The sequence below is a fragment of the Chroicocephalus ridibundus genome, chromosome Z (genome assembly GCF_963924245.1).
Source record: "Chroicocephalus ridibundus chromosome Z, bChrRid1.1, whole genome shotgun sequence".
Lineage (NCBI taxonomy): Eukaryota > Metazoa > Chordata > Aves > Charadriiformes > Laridae > Chroicocephalus > Chroicocephalus ridibundus.
In genome coordinates, this window is record NC_086316.1 from 8,687,736 (window position 1) to 8,708,588 (window position 20,853).

General features: G+C 41.5%; 2 protein-coding genes across 4 annotated transcripts in view; one reads left to right on the forward strand and one right to left on the reverse strand.

Moving 5' to 3' along the window:
* Window positions 1–1,687, reverse strand: part of MSH3 (mutS homolog 3) — a 118,122-nt gene extending 116,435 nt beyond the window's left edge. For all 3 annotated transcript variants that reach the window (XM_063319656.1, XM_063319657.1, XM_063319658.1), the window contains exon 1: window positions 1,553–1,687. In XM_063319656.1, coding sequence (XP_063175726.1) covers window positions 1,553–1,666 — 114 coding nt within the window. In that variant the 5' untranslated portion in view covers window positions 1,667–1,687. The remainder of the gene's footprint in view (window positions 1–1,552) is intronic.
* Window positions 1,665–20,242, forward strand: DHFR (dihydrofolate reductase). Its single transcript, XM_063319659.1, is given in 7 exon segments — window positions 1,665–1,757; window positions 1,760–1,974; window positions 2,450–2,499; window positions 4,938–5,043; window positions 5,942–6,068; window positions 15,982–16,097; window positions 17,733–20,242. Coding segments are annotated over 7 exon segments (795 nt in total). The 3' UTR covers window positions 17,821–20,242.
* The last annotated feature ends 611 nt before the right edge of the window (window positions 20,243–20,853 follow it).

Consider the following 20,853-nt stretch of genomic DNA (forward strand, 5'->3'; position numbering starts at 1 on the left):
TTGATGTATTCTGTTTGAGAGAATGCAAGAAGTATGACCAAATATAAAGAGGTAACTTGCAACTGCAACAATGTATAAACACACTACCATTTCACTTTGCAGATAAACACAAAACGGGTGCTTTTAGCAGCTTGCATCCACATTTCATATGGTAATCTCAGATGTTTTTAAGTGTATTACTAGGGAAATTATAACTAAGCAGGAAATCCACCCTCTGCAACTAAGCCCATAACCTCACAGCCCACGAGTGGCAGTTTCCCTTCCAAGCCCACTATTACATACCACGTATGCAGTATTTCTGCATTGACAGAAAGCAGTAATCACACCTTTCAAACATATTTGGACTAAAGATAACAAAAGAGGTTGACCTGAGACACAGGCGAAAAAAGCATAAACCTTTCCAGGGCCAGAAAGGGCTAGAAACATTAACTACAGGGAGACTGGGACATACAAACTCAGAATTAAATCCAATTGCTGAGAGACAGCAATTTTTTTTCCTAGCGGTGTCATGGGAGAAGCTGCTGGATCACTGCAGGCTCTCTTGGTCTTGCACTGACAGAAGACTAAGAGTCATCCGAGCTCCATGATTTAGGCCAGGAGTTCAACCCATCACATGCCAGGAGGTAAAACCTGTGCCAGAAGGTCCAGCATTACTGCAAGGGAGCAAAGGCCCGTGACACAAACAGGCACATTAGCTTGTCTAAGCTCACCATACCCATGCCAAGCCGCAGCATACCTACTAAATGGGCACATCCTGGCTGTTTCCTGAAAAACTAGGTGTCACAGAATCATAGAATTGCCTAGGTTGGAACGGGCCATTAAGATCAAGTCCAACAATCAATGTAACACTGACAAAAATCACCACTAAACCATGTCCCTAAACACCATGTCTACCCATCTTTTAAATACCTCCAGGGATGGTGACTCAACTGGGCAGCCTGTTCCAACGCTTAATAATCCTTTCAGTGTAATTTTTCCTAATACCCAGTCTAAACCTCCCCCAGTGCAACTTGAGGCCGTTTCCTCTTGTCCTATCACCTGTTACTTGGGAGAAGAGACCAACCCCCACCTCTCTACAACCTCCTTTCAGGCAGTTGTAGAGAGCACAAGGTCTCCCCTCAGCCTCCTTTTCTACAGGCAGGAGAACCCCAGCTCCCTCATAAGACTTGTGCTCAAGACCCGTCACCAGCTTCATTGCCCTTCTCTGGACACACTGCAGAGCCTCAATGTCTTTCTTGTAGTGAGGGGCCCAAAACTGGACACAGTACTCGAGGTGGGGCTTCACCAGTGCTGTGCATCGCTACCCTGTGTTACACAAGGCAAAGACGCTACAGCAAGCGTTGCAACTAGAAGGCCCTGCCCGTCCCACGCAGGGCACCCCTTCCTGCAGCAGGGCCGTGGCCATCCTTTCCGACATGACTGGCTGACAGCAGCTAACCAGACAGACCCGAGGGCCCTCCGCCGCCATCACGACGGCTCCCTCAGGGCCCCTACGGCCCGGCCCGCGCCCTTCAGGCGCCCTGAGCCCCAACCGCCGCCGCCCCGGGCGCACCGTCTGCCGGGCAGGGCCCTGCTCCCCGCCGCTCCCCGCCGCTCCAAAGAACCTGCTCAGTACTAGCTGCTGCCCCCCGCCGCCGCCGCGTTCCCGCCGCTTCCCCCGCGGCATGGCGATGGCGGCGGCGATGGCGAACCCTGGGGCCGCGGGCACCGGCACCGGCACCACCTTCCTCCGCCGGATGCGACGGCGGGCGCGGGGCGGAGCGGAGCGGAGGGGGAAGTGCCTCCGCCGCTGGGTGCGATCCCTCACGCCGTCCCGCCTCAGCCCGGCCACCGCCCCCTCACGCCGTTCCGCCCTGCTGCTGTGAAGTCCGGTGCGGCGGCGGGCGTCATGGTGCGCTCGCTCAACTCCATCGTGGCCGTCTGCCAGAACATGGGTATCGGGAAGGACGGCAGCTTGCCCTGGCCGCCGCTGAGGTACGACGGGTCTGGACAGTCTCCTACCCTCTGGGGAGGTGGGAGCGCGGGCGGACTACAACTCCCAGCGTGCAGCGCGGCGCGCTCCCCGCCGGCGGGGCTGTGTGGCGCCGCGCGTTGCCCGACGGGAGTTGTAGTCGGGGAGGGACGATGCTCAACAGGGCGGGAAAGTGGTCGCGGTGGCGGTCGGCGGGTCCGCGGCCGGGGCAATGGCTGCTGGGCCCTGCCGCCGTGTCTGGGAGCCCCGAGGGGCTCAGGGAGGCAGCGCCGGCAGGGTGCCGGCAGTGGGTTAGCTCTGCTGCAGGCAGGGCCGGGGCCAAAGGTCTCTCTTCAGGCACGGCACCGGGCCGGGGCCCGACCAGCCTTTCCTCCCCGGGCTGAGGCACTTGAGTTATAATGGGATTTTTTTTTCCAATTAGAAAAATGTAACTTATTCCTAAACCTCGTCGTAATGCTTTTCTCATTTTCTTGCCAGGAATGAGTACAGGTACTTCCAGAGAATGACGAGCACGTCCCATGTGGAAGGTAACGTTGTGCTTGTTGCTGAGGTGTGCGTCTCCTCAGTAAAAGCCTGGTCTCGGTCATGCAAAAGAGTGGTAATTACACTTTTCCCTAACTTCAAAGCCCTGCTTCTGCAAGCAGCCTGCCCTCCCCCACCCTCCCAAGCCTCACAAGTATTTTACCCGTTTGCAAATGCACCATCTGCAGATTGTTTCAGTTAGATAAAGAAACTGGAGGCAAATCGGTTGTTGCTGGGTTGCAGGTGATTTGTGAATAAAAAGAATTTCAAAGTCCGGTTTCCCCAACAGAGTAAAAAAAGTTCACCTACCTGCCCTTAGCTACAACTCCAACCCTGAACAAATTAGAAATTGAAAGGGTTTTATATGCTGATTAATTATCTGAGGGGTTTTTTTTCAGGCTGTATGAACTTATCTAACTTGTTTGCTGTAGCTCAGCCTTGGCCATTTGTTCCACCCCTCTGACCCTTGCGACAGTAATTTTTGTTGATTTTCCGAGTGCTGAGCCATCCAAATATACCAGAAAACGCTAACCATACTGATACTATGCAACAACAATATTGCAATCATATGCAGTATATCCACATGCAGCAACATGCAACCCTACAGGTAATAGGCAGCAATCAACGTTCAGGCCTGGCGAGACCTTTGCAGCAAAGTGATCTCATAGACTTTATTATTTTGATGAGATAAAACCAGATATTGCGGGGTGAGAAACTTTGTGAAAATCAGCACAAACAAATGGGGATAGGAATGCAAAAGGTGAAAACAGCTGATTTGTTCTGACTGGGTATTTACCGCTGCCAGAAGAGACAAGTCTTGCCACATTGCCCTTGTTCCTTTTTCACACTGACTTTAGTGCTGATTTGACATTTCCTTAAGATGTTTTAATTCTTTAACCCAGTAGACTAAGCTACTACTGGGAATCTGCAGGGACTGACAGTACAAGGTGCATGGTAGGAGCGGGAAGGAGGCATCAGGAGAGGAAGAATAGGACCTCCCTGAGCCATGCAACTGGCTCGCTGCGCCTGGTGGAGCCAGAAGAGATAACAGGTTTATCCTCATGTTCCTGCAGCTTCTCTGTTTGCCAATGTGGTCGCTCTCTTTCCTGTGTTTTGTTTTCATGCTTGTCTTAAAACTGCTTCTAGCAAAACACATTTGTTTGCTAAAACTTCTGAGCAGCCTAACATGTACCCTTGTTGTGACTGAGTGACCTATTCCATATTCCACAAGGAATGTCTAGTCTCCTTTTGCACCAGTTCTTATGTGAAGGATTTTACTTACGTTTTGGAGACCTGATTGAGCCCATTGCAACCTTACATATAAAAAGACAGAACACAAGTGTAAATCTTTTTATATGTCTGCAATTTGCATTTTACCTGGCACAATAACCTGTAATCAAAAAAAGATGTTTTAAATACAATTTAAGAAGAAAATTTTTGCTGCATCCTGCTTGCAGATTTTTTAATAAGCTATGACCTTAGATGCTAAGCAGTTAAGTTGCTTCTTAACCACACCTCTTAATGCATTATGTTGCCATAAATCAGCAGGGATATCACCATTGGCTGGAGAAAGTCAGCGAGTCACTGATATTTGAAAGTGGGAAGAACACAATGGAGATGCATCACCTAATCTTGCTTGCAGTCTGCTTGCATACCTGCACTGGCCACTGCTGTAAATTAGCTATTGGTCTAGACAAATGTTTGTTCTGACCTCATAGGCATCCCAGTGTGAACCTCTAGTAAGAAAATACATATGTTTTTCAGAACTTGTGCATTTCCTTCAGTAGTGGTCTGTGCCAACATATCTAAACTGACACTGCAGTATATCTCTTGGAAACCTGCTCGTGGAGGTTGTCTGCAGGAGAAGAGTCTTTAGATACTGCTAACAAACAAATGGAGCATGAATTCTCTTAATTTGGGTGATTCTTCTCCTAAAAGTTATCCTTTTATCTAGCTTTTTTTTTTTCTTTGTTTTAAATAACGCTCAAAGCTGGCAGTTATTCCAGATCATAAACCAGGAATGGTGGAACATGCAAACACAAAGTCAATGTTTTTTTGACACTAAGAGAACTCTTGAGAGTGTGAGTTGGTCTCACACATGAAGATTAATTCGGCCCCCATCATTATAGCAGAGGCAACGTCTGGGTAATGCATGTAACGGGCAGTGACGTGGCTTTTTTTTATTTTTGATAAGTTTTGATAAGTTTATAGGTGTGCATGAGACTACTTTGGTGTCAAATGCCTGCCAAGGCTTTGAGAACACAAGCATCTTCTTTTATGCATGTGGCTAACTTGAGAATCATGGCCTAAGCTAGTACTTTTGTTAACTGCTGAAATGGAGTTTGGAAGGGGGAAGGCAAGTCCAGCAGTGTCACTGAACGACCAAAACAAACTGGGACAGAGTGAAAATACCCTTTAAATAAGTGTTTTCTCTCTTACTCAGGTAAACAGAATGCACTGATAATGGGTAAAAAAACCTGGTTCTCCATTCCTGAGAAGAATCGTCCTTTAAAAGACAGAATTAATATAGTGCTCAGCCGGGAGCTCAAGTATGTATGATGACTAATAGGCCTGTAAAACAAATAACAACTCTCTAAAAATACGTGTAGCAATACATCCTAAAGTAATTCTAAATGTAACATGTCCAGTTAGGAAGCATTTCTGCTATTGGTTCTGAGTGATAACACTACTTTACCTTTAATTTTTTTTAATTATTATTTTTATTTCTTTTATTTTTTAATTAATTCACAAGATACTTGTCATTACTTTGCATAATAAGTACTAATCCTAGCTCTACATACAAACCATCTGACAATTGTCAGTAGTCTTTCTGACTCATGTATTTAACTGTATTTCTGTAGTTCCTGGTTAGATTGGTGTCTCTTATTCCCTTTTTTGAAGTTTATTTTTATTAGCATTTAAGGAAAAAGAACTGTCCATTTTCAGAGCTCTTTTCTTGAATGCATCACCCCCAGTTATCCAAATATTCTTAAATAAAAATGTCCACTTTATAATCGTTTATGGCTTTGGAGGACGTTGGTGGATTTTGTGCTGAATATAGGGGCACAGGGGATAGGGGCTTTTTGACTAGTTTTATTGAATGAAATACTAATGTTCTAGAATTAAGTAGAAATCTGTATTTCATTTTATAGATATCTAAATTTCTCAGTTATGCTTTTTTAAAAACATAATATAAAATTTCAGATCTGTAATTTATGTTTCTTAAATCACAGTTATGATTAAACTGTGAATTATTAAACAATCCTGCAGGCAGATGAGAATTCTAACATAGTTTAGCATTAATTGGCATTTCAAAATAATTAACTAATGTGAAACGTTTAATCATTTGTGAATTCAGCAGCACGCATTGTATGTCTAGGTTGTATTGATTATCATGATAAGTGGTCCTTTAATTATTTGGTAATAAAACCTTTTACTTTTTCCTAGGGAAACCCCGAAAGGAGCACATTATCTTTCCAAAAGTCTGGATGATGCTTTAGCTCTTTTGGATTCACCAGAGTTAAAAAGTAAAGTAGATATGGTTTGGATTGTTGGAGGCACTTCGGTTTACAAGGTACATTTAGAGTATTCCTAAATTACTCATTTTTTGCCATGGGATGATGATGGCTCAAGTTCCTGTTACTTCAGCTTTAGGAAGGGCCTTTCCTTCGCGTGACCCAGCAAACTGCAGCGATTACAACAGAATAAGTCTATCCTAATAAGGATAAAATTTCAACTGACAAATTTAAAATCTGCCCGAGTAACCAAATGTTCCTCTTGTCATGGTCTGGTGTCATACAGTCATTGCACTTTTGAGAGCTTTTCTTAAATCTCTAAATTGTTAGGTTTTTACACAAGACCCATATTGTTACATTTATTTTACTGAGGTATTAGACTGACTCTTCAGAGGAAGTGGGGAAAAAAGGAAAATTGATCTGTCATTTTTAGCCAGAATATGGTGCTTTATACAGGTAAGGAAAGAGGATTTAGAGCGAGCTGGCAGGTGATGGTGTCAGCAATAAGAGGAGATAATCATACAACAAAGTAGAGAACTGACTCTGTTTTCCCATACAGCAACCAGGCATCCCTACTGTTCCCACTCCCCAGGTTTCTCTTGGTGTCTGGGCTGTCTCGGCATTCGGGCGTCTGTTCATGTGCCAAAAAGGCAGCATGTGCCTCTTTCTTCTCAGGACCATCTTTGCACAGACAAAGCCCTGTTTTCCTACAAATGCAGTAGTTCTCCTGTCCTTAACTAAGGTATTTGCTGTGCAACATGCAGGTCTGCAGTAAAACCCATCTTCTTGTTGGCCCATGTTTCCTCAGCCATCTTTTGCCCTTCCACCCAAACCCTTCCTCTCATTTTCCATGTATACACTTGTAAAGTATAGTTAGCTCTCCATGCCTCCACCCACATCCCTAGAGTCATCCTTTCAGTCGGGGTTCTGCCCTTTAACTCTCAATTGATTTTTGTCTTCTTTTGTTAAGTTCTCATATAATTTGCATTTGTTGTCAAACAGTACCACACAAGAGATTATGGCCATCAACCTCATTCCTTTCATACCATTCAGGAGCATATGGAATAAAGACAGCAGTAAACAGTCTTTCTTCTGATATAAAAGTCTTAATTAAGAATTGTAAAACAGATTTTTTGTTTGTTTCATATAGTAAAGGAAAAAATAGTTCTGCTGCCATTTAGTCATGACAGGTATGCTGGGAAGTACATTCCACTTCTTTTTTGGAACTCGGACTTCAGGTGTGTGATGAAAATGCCATTATGCTCCTGGTAGCAAATTAGGGCTGATAATATGCTTTGTACATGGCATGGGAAAATACACGTTCTGATATTTCATGCCTTTGCGGTTTGTGCCTTTCATGAACTTTTTCTTTGTGTCTTTTACAGTAAAAAAGCAAAGTAGTTAGATACTGCTAAACTTGTAAGAAAAATAAGATGCATATGTAAATACCCTGTAAAACACTGTTGTTCCTCTTTTTTATTTATTTATTTTATGTTTTATAATCACTTTTGCATGTGGTGAAGTCCACCGTATATTTGATGTCCAAATGCATTCAGCCTATAATCAAGTATTGTCATATAGAGGTAACCTTTTCTTCACTTTCAGCCATTAAAATACCTGCTTCCAGACCGTAAGTAGCAATTTTGTTTCTGGAGGCAGATTCTCTTCAGATTGGGCATAACTGCCCAACATGAGCAAGAGACTGGATTTGGCTTCTGCCTGTAGTTCTGCAGGTTGCATAGTATGAGCAGAAGCATTTACTGTTTTGGTGAAATGGCCACATACTCACCTAGTGCTGCAAAGCGCGATGATTTTTGTTTGTTCTTCCAGGAGCATCTATGTTGTAGACTTATAGTTTAATTATTTTTCCCATGTCTGGCTTATATTGTGTAGAAAGCAATGCCATTTTTTTAGACTATTACTGGCCAATACTTAGATTATAACTAGGCAGTTTTGATCGATATTACCTGTGCTGATCAGGTGCTGACTTAAATTTTCAACTGGTTTCAAGCATGTACTCAGGATGTTTCAAAGGAATTTGTAATTCATTAGGGAGAATTCTGACAGTCTGGCTTATCCCAGAGAGTTGTGCCAAGGTGGAGCATCTACCCAGCTGCCTGAGTGCAGGAGGGCACTTTTTGGGACACGGGTGTCCAGCCTGTCTCTCAGTCTCAAGCAGGGATGGCTGCTGTGCCCAGCAAGCAAAGGTGCTGGATCACATGTGCCCAGGTGGCATTTCAGGACGGGATGCTGCCCTCAGCAGCAGAGGGGACTGCAGAGGAAAGAGGAGCATGCCTGTGACAGTCTCTGAACATTTATAAGGACAGAGTGCAGCTGTCTATTGCTTATGGCCGTTTTGCCCACCGCCCTTGGGTTATCAAGGACACAGTTCTTTCCAGGGTGGTGGGAGTGTTGGCATAAGCTTATTTCTGCCTCGAGTTGAAGGACAGAGGAAAGCGAGCTCTGAACAGGGTGGCCATCCAAGTCCTCATGTAGGTTATAATTCATGCTGTGTTCAGCAGCATACTCAGGGGAAACTGTCTCTCCTTTGCAACAGGAGAAGGCAGAGCAGCTAGGCATAGTAGGCTTTTTGGTGAGGACCAGGAGAGCTGAGTTGAGTGTTGGTATTAGGAAGTGAGAGCAGAAAGATTGAAAACAGCTCCCACAGTCCACTGAGGGTTGGAAAACCTTTTTAGCCTTCATCTTCTTAAATTTGACTTCACACCAATCACTTCATCAGGTTTGTAATTCCTGATACAGCCACAAGGTAGTACTGTTGCCTCCAGGGAAACTTTTGGACTTCTCACAGCACAGGTTTACAAGTTTCTTTTCTTTGTATCTCAGTATGATGCTGTGCTGGATCTTCTGCACTTTTCTGGATCTCTTGAGTTACAGAAGGAGTTGATGTTGGTATTGATTGTATGGATGAGGAAGGAGGAGTGTAGCAGCCCAGCAATGGTCAGTTAGTCACAGCAATTACGAAGCTGTTATGTGTCATGAGAGGAACTCCATGATTTTGCATGAACACTTGATGTTTTGAGAGCCGTCTGCTGGCTTCTGAGAGCTTGTTGTTTGCTGGAAAACTTGTGGTGGTGACTCACTCATTGGTTCTGGCCCTTGAGTCCCTATTAGCTGTTGGAGCTCATCAGACATGTTTCTGGAGCAGGTTTTCTGGCATGGTTTTATCCCCAAAAAGTTTAATTCATGCATACCAGGATTGGTTCCTACTACAATTAAAGCATGGTGAGTGGGGGCAATTGGAAGATTAGTTTCAAAACCACATTTCTGTTCTGAGTTAAGACACTAGCATAGATGTCCTCTGTGTGGAGGTATTGTCTCTTAATTGAGAGGTTCAGGTCTTGGCTTTGACTCCGAACCACAGCACAACCTGGAGATCCTAAGGCTGAGTCTGCTCAGTATAAATTACACATCAGTCTCTTTCAACTGGATTTGAACTGTGCGTTTTAAATTAATTACAAACAACATTCAGATTTTACTAGGAATAGGAGCTGTAAGTCCAGCACATCCCCGAATATTAAACAGGGATTTAAGAAAAAAAGAACTAAACAAAACAAGGTGTAGGTTTACTTATGTGGATGAAATGGTCTTGTATGTTGTCTGTAGAATGTTAATCTTGCTTTGTAAAAATAACCAAGCACAAATCCCTAACAGTGAACCTACCAGTGTGGGGAAAAAAACCCAACCAACCCAAACCAAAATAAACCTAGCAACAAAACTAAAAAAAAAAAATTGCAAAATTTATGAGTCAGGTCCTCATAACCAAGGCCTCTTTAGTAACACCAGAACAGGCTATGTGTCAAACAGGTTTTCACCTTGATAAAACAGTTTTTCCTACAGCATCTTGAACATTTAAAATTGTCTCTTCTAATTTATATGTTCCTCCTCAGCTTGTTGCTTTCTCAATGCCACAGAAGCAAACAATGACACTCAAGGTCACATTGCTTAAGTGCAGAATTGTATTCCTCTATTAAATTTGGAGAAGAAACTTGTACTTTCATAACAGAACAAAAAGTTCTTTCATAAGAAGTTTTGTTGTTTTTGCTGTTTGGTTAATATCTAGGCTGGCCATAGCAGAAAATAGATGCTGGTGATAAATAGCGTTTGGGGAAATTCTTCAACAAAGAGGCTTGAGCTGGAAAATTAAATTTCCAGTAATCTCCAAGGGAAAATTTTATCTAATATTCATGCTCAGGTGTCTTACTATGTATTAATATTTGACATATTGTGTTTGGTAATCTACCCCCTTTCATTCTTCAAAATTATTGAATTATGAAGTTGCTATTCATATTTAGTGCAGCAAGTCTCTTGCAGATGATTAATTACCCTCTTAAATAGAGTTTCTTGACTAAGCATATAAGCTTCACTGGGTTCTGAATGCCCCGAGTGGGTTCTGAATGCCATATTTGCTAAGCTTCAAATCTTTGCTGTACCATAAGGATCACCTCTTTAAAAAAGAGAAGTTTTAACAATTTGAGTCACTAGTTTTATCACGATTTTTTTTTCAAGCCTGCCAAAACTTCACGAGCTAATATGAATATACTAAAATATACGTTTTAAAGATTACATTTTAGTATGTCTGAATTTCCTGTAAACTATAGAAGAAATAATAGTAATTTTTCTACCTTCCCTGCATATAAGACAAAGTGATTTTGAGCTGCGTAACTCCTGGAGTGGTTTTAAGCTGTGTACCTATTGGAATAGAGACTAACGTGTATGTTACCGTGTTTTTGAAGTGTTGTGTTCAGTCTGAGATGTGACCAAGGACTGAGATCCACTTACAAGGGAGACAGCTCATTTTTCCATGCTCAAGCGCTCCACTCTTGCAGGTGCTGTTGCTCCCTTTGAACAGTGCTCACAAAGAATGTGCTGCAGAGAGCAGGCTGCTCTGAGCTGCGTGTCGCTGGTGACGTGAAGGACGTCACGCTGCAGGCCTGAAGCATTGTATTGCTCTGCTCTTCGTTACTGTAATGCTGCAGAGTCCTTTACAGGGGAATTTTCCCATGTGTAGTTGTGTAGCTTTATGTGGTTGTCTGAACAAAAAGATGGGAATGGGAAGACAATCTTCCTCTATTCCTATGACCTTCTGGGTGTTTTTTGAGAAAGGGTGTGGGCACTCTTAGTGCAATTCCCTAATATCTCTTTTATGTAAAAGTGGCAGGGTCACAGCATTACAGCTGACAGCCCTGCCCTCCCCATAGAGATTTATGCTTTGTAAAAATATATCTATTACTATTGTAGTCATGACTCCAGTCACCAATACTTCTAGCTCTTACCTAGTTATAAATAAAATCAGAGGAAACGGCTCTACAATATTAGCAATGGACTAGCGGATTAACTAAAAAATTCTGTTAAAAGTTTAAGAATTTTCTTTAATTTAGCATCTTTATACTTTCACAGACTTGAGAGGGACATACGCAGCCTTTCCAGTACAGTCTTCAAAATAAACTCAGGAGATTTTTAATGTTTAATATTGTTGTTACTCCTAAACAAGCTTTTTGTGTGCTCATTCTTGTGAACAAACATATTGATTTGACATTCCTCTGGGAAAAAATAATGACTAAAAAAGGTTAATAGATGAGTCAGTTGCAGACACAAATCATGCAGCTGTGAGAGGTTGTTGCTTTTTAAATTATTTTTCAAAGATGCTCACAGAGATCATAGAGGAAAAGACTTAAAAGACCCTTGTTTAAGACTATCACACGGAAAAGTCTAGTGGCTAAAAGTATATCTGTTTCTGCAAGGGCAAAATGGGTAGGTTTTTCGATTATAGTCATAGAAGATTTCTGTTGTGCTTGCCTTTGTCCCTGGCACAGAACTGGTGATGGGAGCTGTCTCCTCTCTTACTAAACTGAGCACAAGCAGTGTGGAAAGGAAGGAATTTTGAGGGTGTTGATTCTCCTGGCTATCACCGCAAGTCTCCTAATAGCCAAAGTTTAAACTTGGCTTTTACCTTGGTAAGATCTAGAACTTTGTGAGATCTTCAGCTGTGAGATTTTTTTTTTAATGTATAAAATATACTTTTTAATACTCTTGTGGCTTCAAAATGCAGCTTGCCTGTGTCCAATACATTTTAAGCGTTGAAAAAGAGAATGCAAATAAACAGACTTTATTTTGAAATTGTCTCTTTTATAGTGTTCTCATATTTTGTTTGGATTGGCAGTGGTGTTGTCTGGAAAGACACTTGAAAAATAAGTGCCTCATGTAGTTACTTTGGCTATTTTACTTCATATAATTGGTAGAGCCGCGTGTGTGTGTCCGTTAAAACCTGTGAATCTTTAAATGACTAGAAATAATTGATCCTTCCTACAGCAATTGGTTGCTATGCCCAGTACTTTACAGGGGCTTGGTGATTAGATTTATAAAAGATTAATTTTCCATATAATACTTCTGAAATTACTTGTAAAGCACAGCTGTTCTTTGTTGCAGGCTGTTTTAACCTGTGTTCTGCAGAGAGAAACTAATTCAAGGCAGTGGCCCTGCACATGCAGACATAATCTGATTTTGTAAGGCTGTCAGTCCAGCGCAGCTGGAAATTATGGGGAAGATGATGCTTAGGCCATCTCCCTTTTGCGTCATGCTTCAGAGGCAGGCCTGCTGAGGGTTTCTTGGAAGTGAGCAAAAAGACGACAGTATGCTAAGGTCTTTTCACAGGGTTATGAAGGTATATATGAGTTTTCTGAGTCTTAGGAAGGACTCATGTTCACATAGAGGATTGACGTACCTGGGACAACAGCAGGGATCCTGACGCCTCTGTTCTCCTGACCTCCGTCTCTTGCGGAAGGTCATCACTGCTTGAGGAGTGGTTCTGGTGTTTCTGAGAGATCAACAGCCACAGTTTTAATAGGATGTACTTTGGTGTGTACCAAAAATCAGCACTACTTTTCCCTGTTGCATCAGGCTGCAATGCCTTAAAAGGTTTGGTAGCTGCTACACAAGGAGGTGAGCCTGTGTGGAGATCAAACACACACGCAGCTCCCAAGGGAGACCAGTGCAGGTACAAATACAGTCCAAGGATAACTGAATGGATTATGGAAAAACACAGTAAATTAAAATTGTAGCAAGAATGACTTTTAAGACCCAGTGTGGCAATAGACTAAGGGTAATGTAATGACCATGGAGTGAGGATGCACATTTTTCAAATTTACAGAAGCATGAGCTCAAAGGCCTCATTTTGTTTAAAATTCTCCTCCTTTTGCCCTGGGACAAGTATTTCCAACAGGTCCTTTCTTGATATCTATCTTTTCCGTAACATATATTATCCTCACATTTATCAAATACGCAAAACGAAAAAACCAAAGTACTGATCTCCTACTTAATTGTAAATGATTTGTCTATTTAGTATTGTGCTAACTTCCCATGGTATTGCCTGATCACTACAAATACATTTAGTTAGTGAACATTCTGTTTAAATATTCAAGATTATTTATATCCATACCTTCGTATTGTGTACATGTTACATTAGAACAAATTCATACTCACACTGTTCTGTTCATTAGAGTAAATATGTATATTTCCTTCATTAAATTTAGAATTAAGTATATTAACATTCTATCAAATGAGCACTATGCATTCTCTAACCTCTGTACCTAAAAAAGGTGGTGAAACAGCTAGACCGGGCTAGACAGGACAAGAGTGAATTGAATGTCAGTGAGGAACTACCTTAGTCCTCAGGCAAATGTGATAATCTCCTCCCCCATCCTGCCAGGTCCATAGCAGCATTTTGGAGAGAAGGTGTCAGAGTCCAGTCCTCTCCAATCAAGTTCCTTTAGAGACTCCACATGTGGAAGGCTTCATGTTTGATGATAAAAAATTTACTTATTTCTAGTTTTCTGAAGTCACTGTCAGGGAACATGCAGGACCAGGTGCTCCCAAAGGGCTGGGAGCTGGGATCCGTGAGCAATGACCATGTCATGACAAGGGCCTCACCGGCCAGGGCTTATGGTGATGAGGCATGTCCACAGGGCAGGATCAGGCCCCATGAAGGTAACCAGAGTCAGAGGTAGCCCTGGGATGACTAGAGGGGGCCATGAGCGCAGGCCGAGGCCACATCAGGATGCCAGCACGTGACGTGATTCAGTTATGTACTTAAATCCCAATACAAGTGAAAATTACACTTAGTGGAGTAGAGCAACTGAAATACAAAGTCAAATCACTTTACAAAGTGTTTGTCCTTGCCTGACAAGCTTACTGTCATGACGCTGGGCATTCTCAGCTGCTGAGGAAGAATATGTGGGTTGAAACCAGCTCAAGGCTGTTGCTCTTTTCCCAGTTCTTTTTGTTTGTTGTTTAGTATTTGTGGGCCACATACACTCGCAGACCCCAGAGCTGGTCTGGCTAACTCAGGAAGCATTTGCACCGTTTTTATTAACTTGGGGCCAAGTGGCTGGTTGGTTCACTCAACTAATGCAACCATTTAGCTGGAACTGAGGTCACCCTCCCGTCCCCTCCATGCTCAGTTCAGCTGTCTTTGCAGTATCTATGGTCAGTCACTCTGTGCTCTTCCCTGATGTGTCTTGGTGGTACAGAGCTCTTGCTGAAACTCAGATTTATTCCTCTACTATGAAACAGAAGTCTCTCATTTACACACAGTATGTTTTTATTTGCGTAGCAGATTATTCTGTCATTCTAAAGCTGTATGTTTCCCCTCTTACCTCCCACCCTTATTTTAAGAAATTAAAAATGAGTTGTTTATATACAAGCTAGATGAACAGCAGTTCAATGCTGTTTGATGCCGGTGTGCTGTGACTTACCCCTCCCATTTTAAGTCACTCTCTAGCAATAGAGCCGCTTTTCTAGAAACTAACTTTTCAGCAGTGATACCAATTAATTTTATTGAATTAAATTTGCTATTACTTAGTTCCAGTACTTGTCAAAGTAACACCTAATAGTATGCTGCATGGTGAATCACCTTTAACAAAGAGCATTGCTCATTGCCAATTTAAAGGAAAGGGAGAAACAGCTTCAAGCTTCTCAAAAATACATTGTAGCCACCCACCAGTATAACTTTTAATGGGTTATTTTAATGCCAAGAAGGTCTGGAAGAGGTGACTTTTCAGCCTGATCTGGAGACAGAACATCTTTTTTTAACTCCTGAGTTTGTGTGAATTTGTTAGTGAAGAACTCACCTAACAGGTGTCTTCATAACTTCTTTCATCCAAGAATCTTGGAGACTTTCTTGTTTTTTTGATATAACTTTCAATGCATATTATCACTTTGCCATAATGCAGAAATCAAATTTTGATGGTAAACTGATAGATAATTTGATCACTGGAACTGCAGACTAATGCAGACTAAAAATACATTATAAAGCCTTAGCAGTGACATTAATTAAATATTGGAACAAATTACCTTGAGGTGTGGGCCTCTCACTTCTTAAAGCTTCCTGTCTTTCAAAGAGGTAGGATTCAGAAATTGCTTGGCTGTACTGCTCCTTTCTTCTCATAGGACTACTCATAATTTTTTCTTATTTTCTGTCAGATACCCCAAGCTCTGAGAATAGGTATTATTGATACTTCCCAGGTGAACTGGCACAAGATGAAATTATCTCTTTAGAAAGTAGTCTTGGGCAGAGTCCAAAAGAGGAGATTTAGAGTTCAATTTTTGCTGCATTGCTTAAATCCCCAAATATACCTAAAATAGTAAGTGAGTTTCAGTTTTAGGTAACATATTTGGTGTGCAGTGCAAGTAGAGAATATGCTAAGACTTTTATCTCTTGGTTCTTTTTGAATGCCACCGTGGTGATGTCTGGTGCATGCAGAGCAAGAAGTTGGAGAGTTGGTGAAAAAAGCCAGTGTTCCACATAAGAACTTACACTCGATATTATCTTACAGACTTCAAAGAGGATTATAAAACAAGAATATTAAAAATGTTAATAAACAACACTACTTCATGCATGGTTGAGCTGTTTTACAGGGAACAACTCAGTTTTAATTGTTTCTACTGTTTTTAAAGGCAGCGATGGAGAAGCCAATTAATCATCGATTGTTTGTGACAAGAATTTTGCAGGAATTTGAAAGTGACACATTTTTTCCAGAAATCAACTATAAAGACTACAAACTTCTCGCAGAGTAAGTATTACGATGCATAGTAGTTTTCTGTTCAGATGGAAGACTTAATAACCTACTTTGAATGTGTAAGGGTCCTATTAAAGCCATGTTCTGTTTTGAGTTAGAGGTGCTTTTCACTGTATTTTTCCCCAGAGTCATATTTTACTTAGAACCTGGAATTGCACCACACTCAGCACAGAGAGGTTGTTGGAACTTGTGTTCTTCATCCTTCTCATAATCTTTATGGTAAAGAATTACATTTGTTGGTTTGCTTGAAAAATAACTTTCTTATTGCTTCTCATTTTAGAATTACTCAAATATTTACTGAATTTTGTAACTCTCGGTATGTTGTTAGTCAATGGTATTTAGCCTCTGAATGTCTTTGATAAATTGACGACAAATTCAATGGGTTTGAGCAGGGAGGGTTGAGCGATTTCTAAGGTTATTCCTTTTTCTTGAGACAATTGCTTCTTCCTAACAAACTAGCAGGAACAAGTATCGAACTGTAATTTTTTGCCATTCACTGTGGTTTCTTCTGTGTTATCCTTGTCATACGCCAGTGATACTTTTGTGTCCTCTCCAACAAGATTACATCCAACAGGCAGTAGAGGGGCAGCAAAAATTCAAACGTCTGCCTGGAGAACCAGCAAGGAAAGGACCTCTTCCTCTTCTTGCTGCTCCCATTTTGGTTCCCAGCTAGTTACAGGCCAGCACTGGAAGAAATAGAAAGTATGGCAAGTCAAGCTCTCTGCGCAGGGCACGGAAATGGGTTAGCACCGAAGTGGGAGAGAATAGGTAGGGGCAGGAAAGAGGGATGCGGGAGAGACAAACAAGGCGAGTAGGGAGAATGAGTCACCTTTTTCATCTTAACATATTCTGAGCTGCACTGAGACGTATCATGAGCCCACTTTAGTATCCTGATGTCTGACCCAAAGCTCCCCTCCCTCTTTGCTGTTTCTCAGTTATACATTGGTTTGGGACAGTGTACTGAAATCAGAATTTGGCCTTAAAACACGACTTTATAAAATTTCCATCACTAAAGTGGAAACCTAATAGAGTCAAACCTAGCAAATAAAATTTAAAATTTCTTTCTCCCTCAAAGTCAACATTGCACATTCAAAATCCTTACTCTGTCACAGGGAGCAGAAGAGATTTTTGAAGGTATCTGTTAATAAAACCTGTTTTAGTAAATCTGGAATATAGAGGAACACTTTGTATGGTAGCAGTCAGGTGCTTTAAGAAGCTGTAGTGGACTTGTCAGAAACCTTTAACTTATCATTTCCTCTAAACCGTCCGAGCAAAGTGAAAAAACCCAAAAGTGTTCTGTATCTTTTCTACCTTTGCAGACATTTTAAATAACGTGTTGGAGGCTTTAATAAAAGTGTTGGGGTTTTTTGATTAAGCCAAAAAGGTGGGGAGGTTTTTGCATCAGAGTATGTTTTCTTGATTTAAAAAAAGATGCGCGTACAAGTTGCTGGTAGTAGTTAACATGATTCCTACATAGTTTGTGCTTAGTATACCTATTGTAAGGATGATATTTTCATCTCCTTTTTCAAACAACTCTCTTTTCTAATTGATCAGATAAATTACAAGTGACTCATAATAATATTTTCATCTACTTATTGTCTTTTGCTTTGTCTTTTCCCCTCTCTCCAGGTACCCAGGTGTCCCTGCTGATATCCAAGAGGAGAATGGCATCCAGTACAAATTTGAAGTGTATGAAAAAGCTGTCTTGGCACAATAAATGAGGCTTTCTGTACTTCTGTGTTAAGGGTAGGCATTTTAAATCAAGAAATCTTACTGAGTGCAAATATATATTAAATACATATATTAAAGTCCTGATTGATAGTACAATACCTCAGTAGTGAATGATTCCAAAAAACACATGCCACGCTGAATATACACCCTGCAGTGGAAATATGAGGGTGGTCAGCAGCATGAAGGAGGTAGCTCTAAGGAACACCGCACCTAAGGTTGCATGAGACCTTGCGTTGATTTTTACAGTCTATGGCAACATTCCAAGAGTAATGAAAGGCATTAGACTGCGTCAGAACCTGTCTACCTGAACAAAGGGTTTGCATATCTCCTCATTCAGAATGTCCAGCACTTAGAAAGTGTCAAAACTCTTGAGTTTGACTGGGATGGTATCTACTTTTCTAACAATCCTTAAAACATACTGGTGTAGTGGAAAAAGTATGCGGGCATAACAAAAAATGGAATCTGGGAGTCTCAGGCAGCAGTTGAGGCATATGTTGATCCTTCATGGAAGTCCTCTTGTCATCTTAACCGTCCTGGGTACACAGCCTACTTCAAGCCTTTTGGCTGACAACACTGACTTACAAATTAGTCTGATAAAGAAATTTTAACATTTCCATTAACTTCACACCCGTTTAAAGGCTTGCTGCTCTTATGAAAAGGTGCTATGTCAGTTTGACCGTGACCATTTTGCAGTGCAAGAACATAAACATTGCTTTCTTAACAGAATCTGTGTTCTTGTGTCCCTTCTAAATGTTGTCAATGCAGATGCAGAGTGTTAATTTGTCGGTGTGATTTTGAATATTCTGTGTGGCATACAAATATGGATTATAAGCAGATAGTGGGGTCCTGTTTCCTATTTCATTAAATGCAGCTATTATAATAATGTTTTTCATTACTGTTCTCTAAAAGTAGCAATGTACGGGTACTGTAGTAACACTGTGATTCTAATGGCATACAATGCCAACTGTTGACCAAAGTTTGTTATTCCCAGTATTATCACAACATGATCGCTAATGTTAGTCTGTTCCTGCGTTCTGGCTGTGGGGAGTTTGCCAGGCGGCAGAGGACTCCATGTACAAAGTGTCAGGGAGAGGAGCTGGGACATACCGTGCCCATCTGTGCTTGGGCTGCAGCTGCCACCCTGAGAGTGAGAGCCTACAAGGGGGGAGCCCTGCCTCCCCTGCACTGCTGGTGAGTCTGCGACCAGAAGAGTAGAAAAAAAAGTTTAAAAAAAACCCAAAAGGCAAAACCTCAAAACTCTGGTGGACTGTTTCTGCAAAGCATTTTAAAAGCTTTGTCTTATGAAGCAGTATTGTGGGAGATACAAGTAATAATGCTTGCCCTTGTCACACAGGCCCAGTTCTGACGTCAGGGAGGGTGGCATTGGCCGTCAGCAGGTTTTACATGTTATAACTATGGAGGACCGTAACAGCACCTGGTTTTCTAAGATTAAACCCTGATTTCCTTGCTTTCGAAAAAACAAGCCTCTTTGATGAAACACTTAGAATTATCAGCTATGAACACCTCTTGAATTTTCCATGGCAATTTTACAACATTTCACTGATGAAAAAGATAATTTTGGCAGCATCTGTTCTGGGTTGTCTCAGTATTTTCTCTGTTCCTTTTGCATTCTGAAAAATATAAGTACTTCCCTGTGTTGGTCTTTTTGTTCCACGTGTGCTGACTTTACATCATTTGACAAAGATGAAAACAACAAAGTTACATGCTTGCGTAATACAACAAAAAGTCTCCTGTGTTTTAGTTTGCCAACACATTGTGAAAGGGAAGGAAAAAGACTGTTACCAGGGGGATGGTATTTTTTTTTAAATATATGTCACAGTGACCCTGACAAGAGAAAATAGTCTCCCAAGAGCATTTAATATGTACCAAAAAACAGGTCACTATTGAAAGCTCTGCGGAGCTGCTCTGCAAAGTACCGTGTTTATGGCAAGTGACATTTATTAGACATGGAAGCAAAGACTTCATGCGATGTTGAATTACACTGTGATACTGATGCGAACATATGTTAGTAAATTTCTGCCTGAGCATACATTGCAGGAGATACGTTTCCCTGAGCCCAGAATGTTTTGTAACACCACTTTGGTTGCGGAGAACTTTAAGTTGGATGCAAACAAGCCCACTGGGAACATAAATAGTTATCTGACTCTTTGTGGACTGACTTAGTCCTCTCCAGATTTAACTGTGTTCATTTGTCAAATTCTACAACAAATTAAGCCAATTTATGATTCATGGAAATGAGAACTTGTGAAATAACATAGCAGTTTCCTACTTAAAGCTTTTCAGAACGTATTAATGATGCAGTTTGTTTGGTATGCCGCCCTGCCAAAAAGATGCATTTTTGATTGTTTTGGTTTTTCTTTTAATAAAAGCACTGCATTTGGACAGCATCTTTTGCATCAGAGCTTTTCAAGATGTCCTGCAGATTCCAATCAAGAATTAGGAAAGTACATTTGATTGCAGCGAAGCTGGGTCCAAAAGAAGTGTGTTCATCCTAATGACGGGCATACCAGCCACTACGAGGTTAGATGCTTAGTGCTTCAAGGAGATGGATAGGCAGAAGGGTGTAAGTCCCTGTGTTTGGGAATCACATACAAAGACTGTTTGGTGACAGGTGTATTATTTCCAGAGCATGGTTACTTTGCACATTCTTTTAAGACTGTGCCCTTTTAAAGATACCCAAGATTGTTCATCCAAAAACCAAGACAAGAAAAATGGTTGCTTTCTTCTTCTGAAGGCCAGAGTTAGTAGCCGGCATTTCTAGAGAGCCTTTTTCAAAAGCGATGCTTCGCTGGGTGACGGGTTGGCTGGAAAAGCAACAGATACAAAATATGTGTTTGCTGTTTACCTAAATTGGGTGTTGCACCTGGTACCTCCCCATTTATATTTCCCAAAGGAAATATGAATATTTTACACTGTGGCTTGAAGGAAAAAATCCTTTGTCCCAAATACAACATTCCCACGTTTTGTTTACTCCCGTACCTCACTGATGTATGACTCT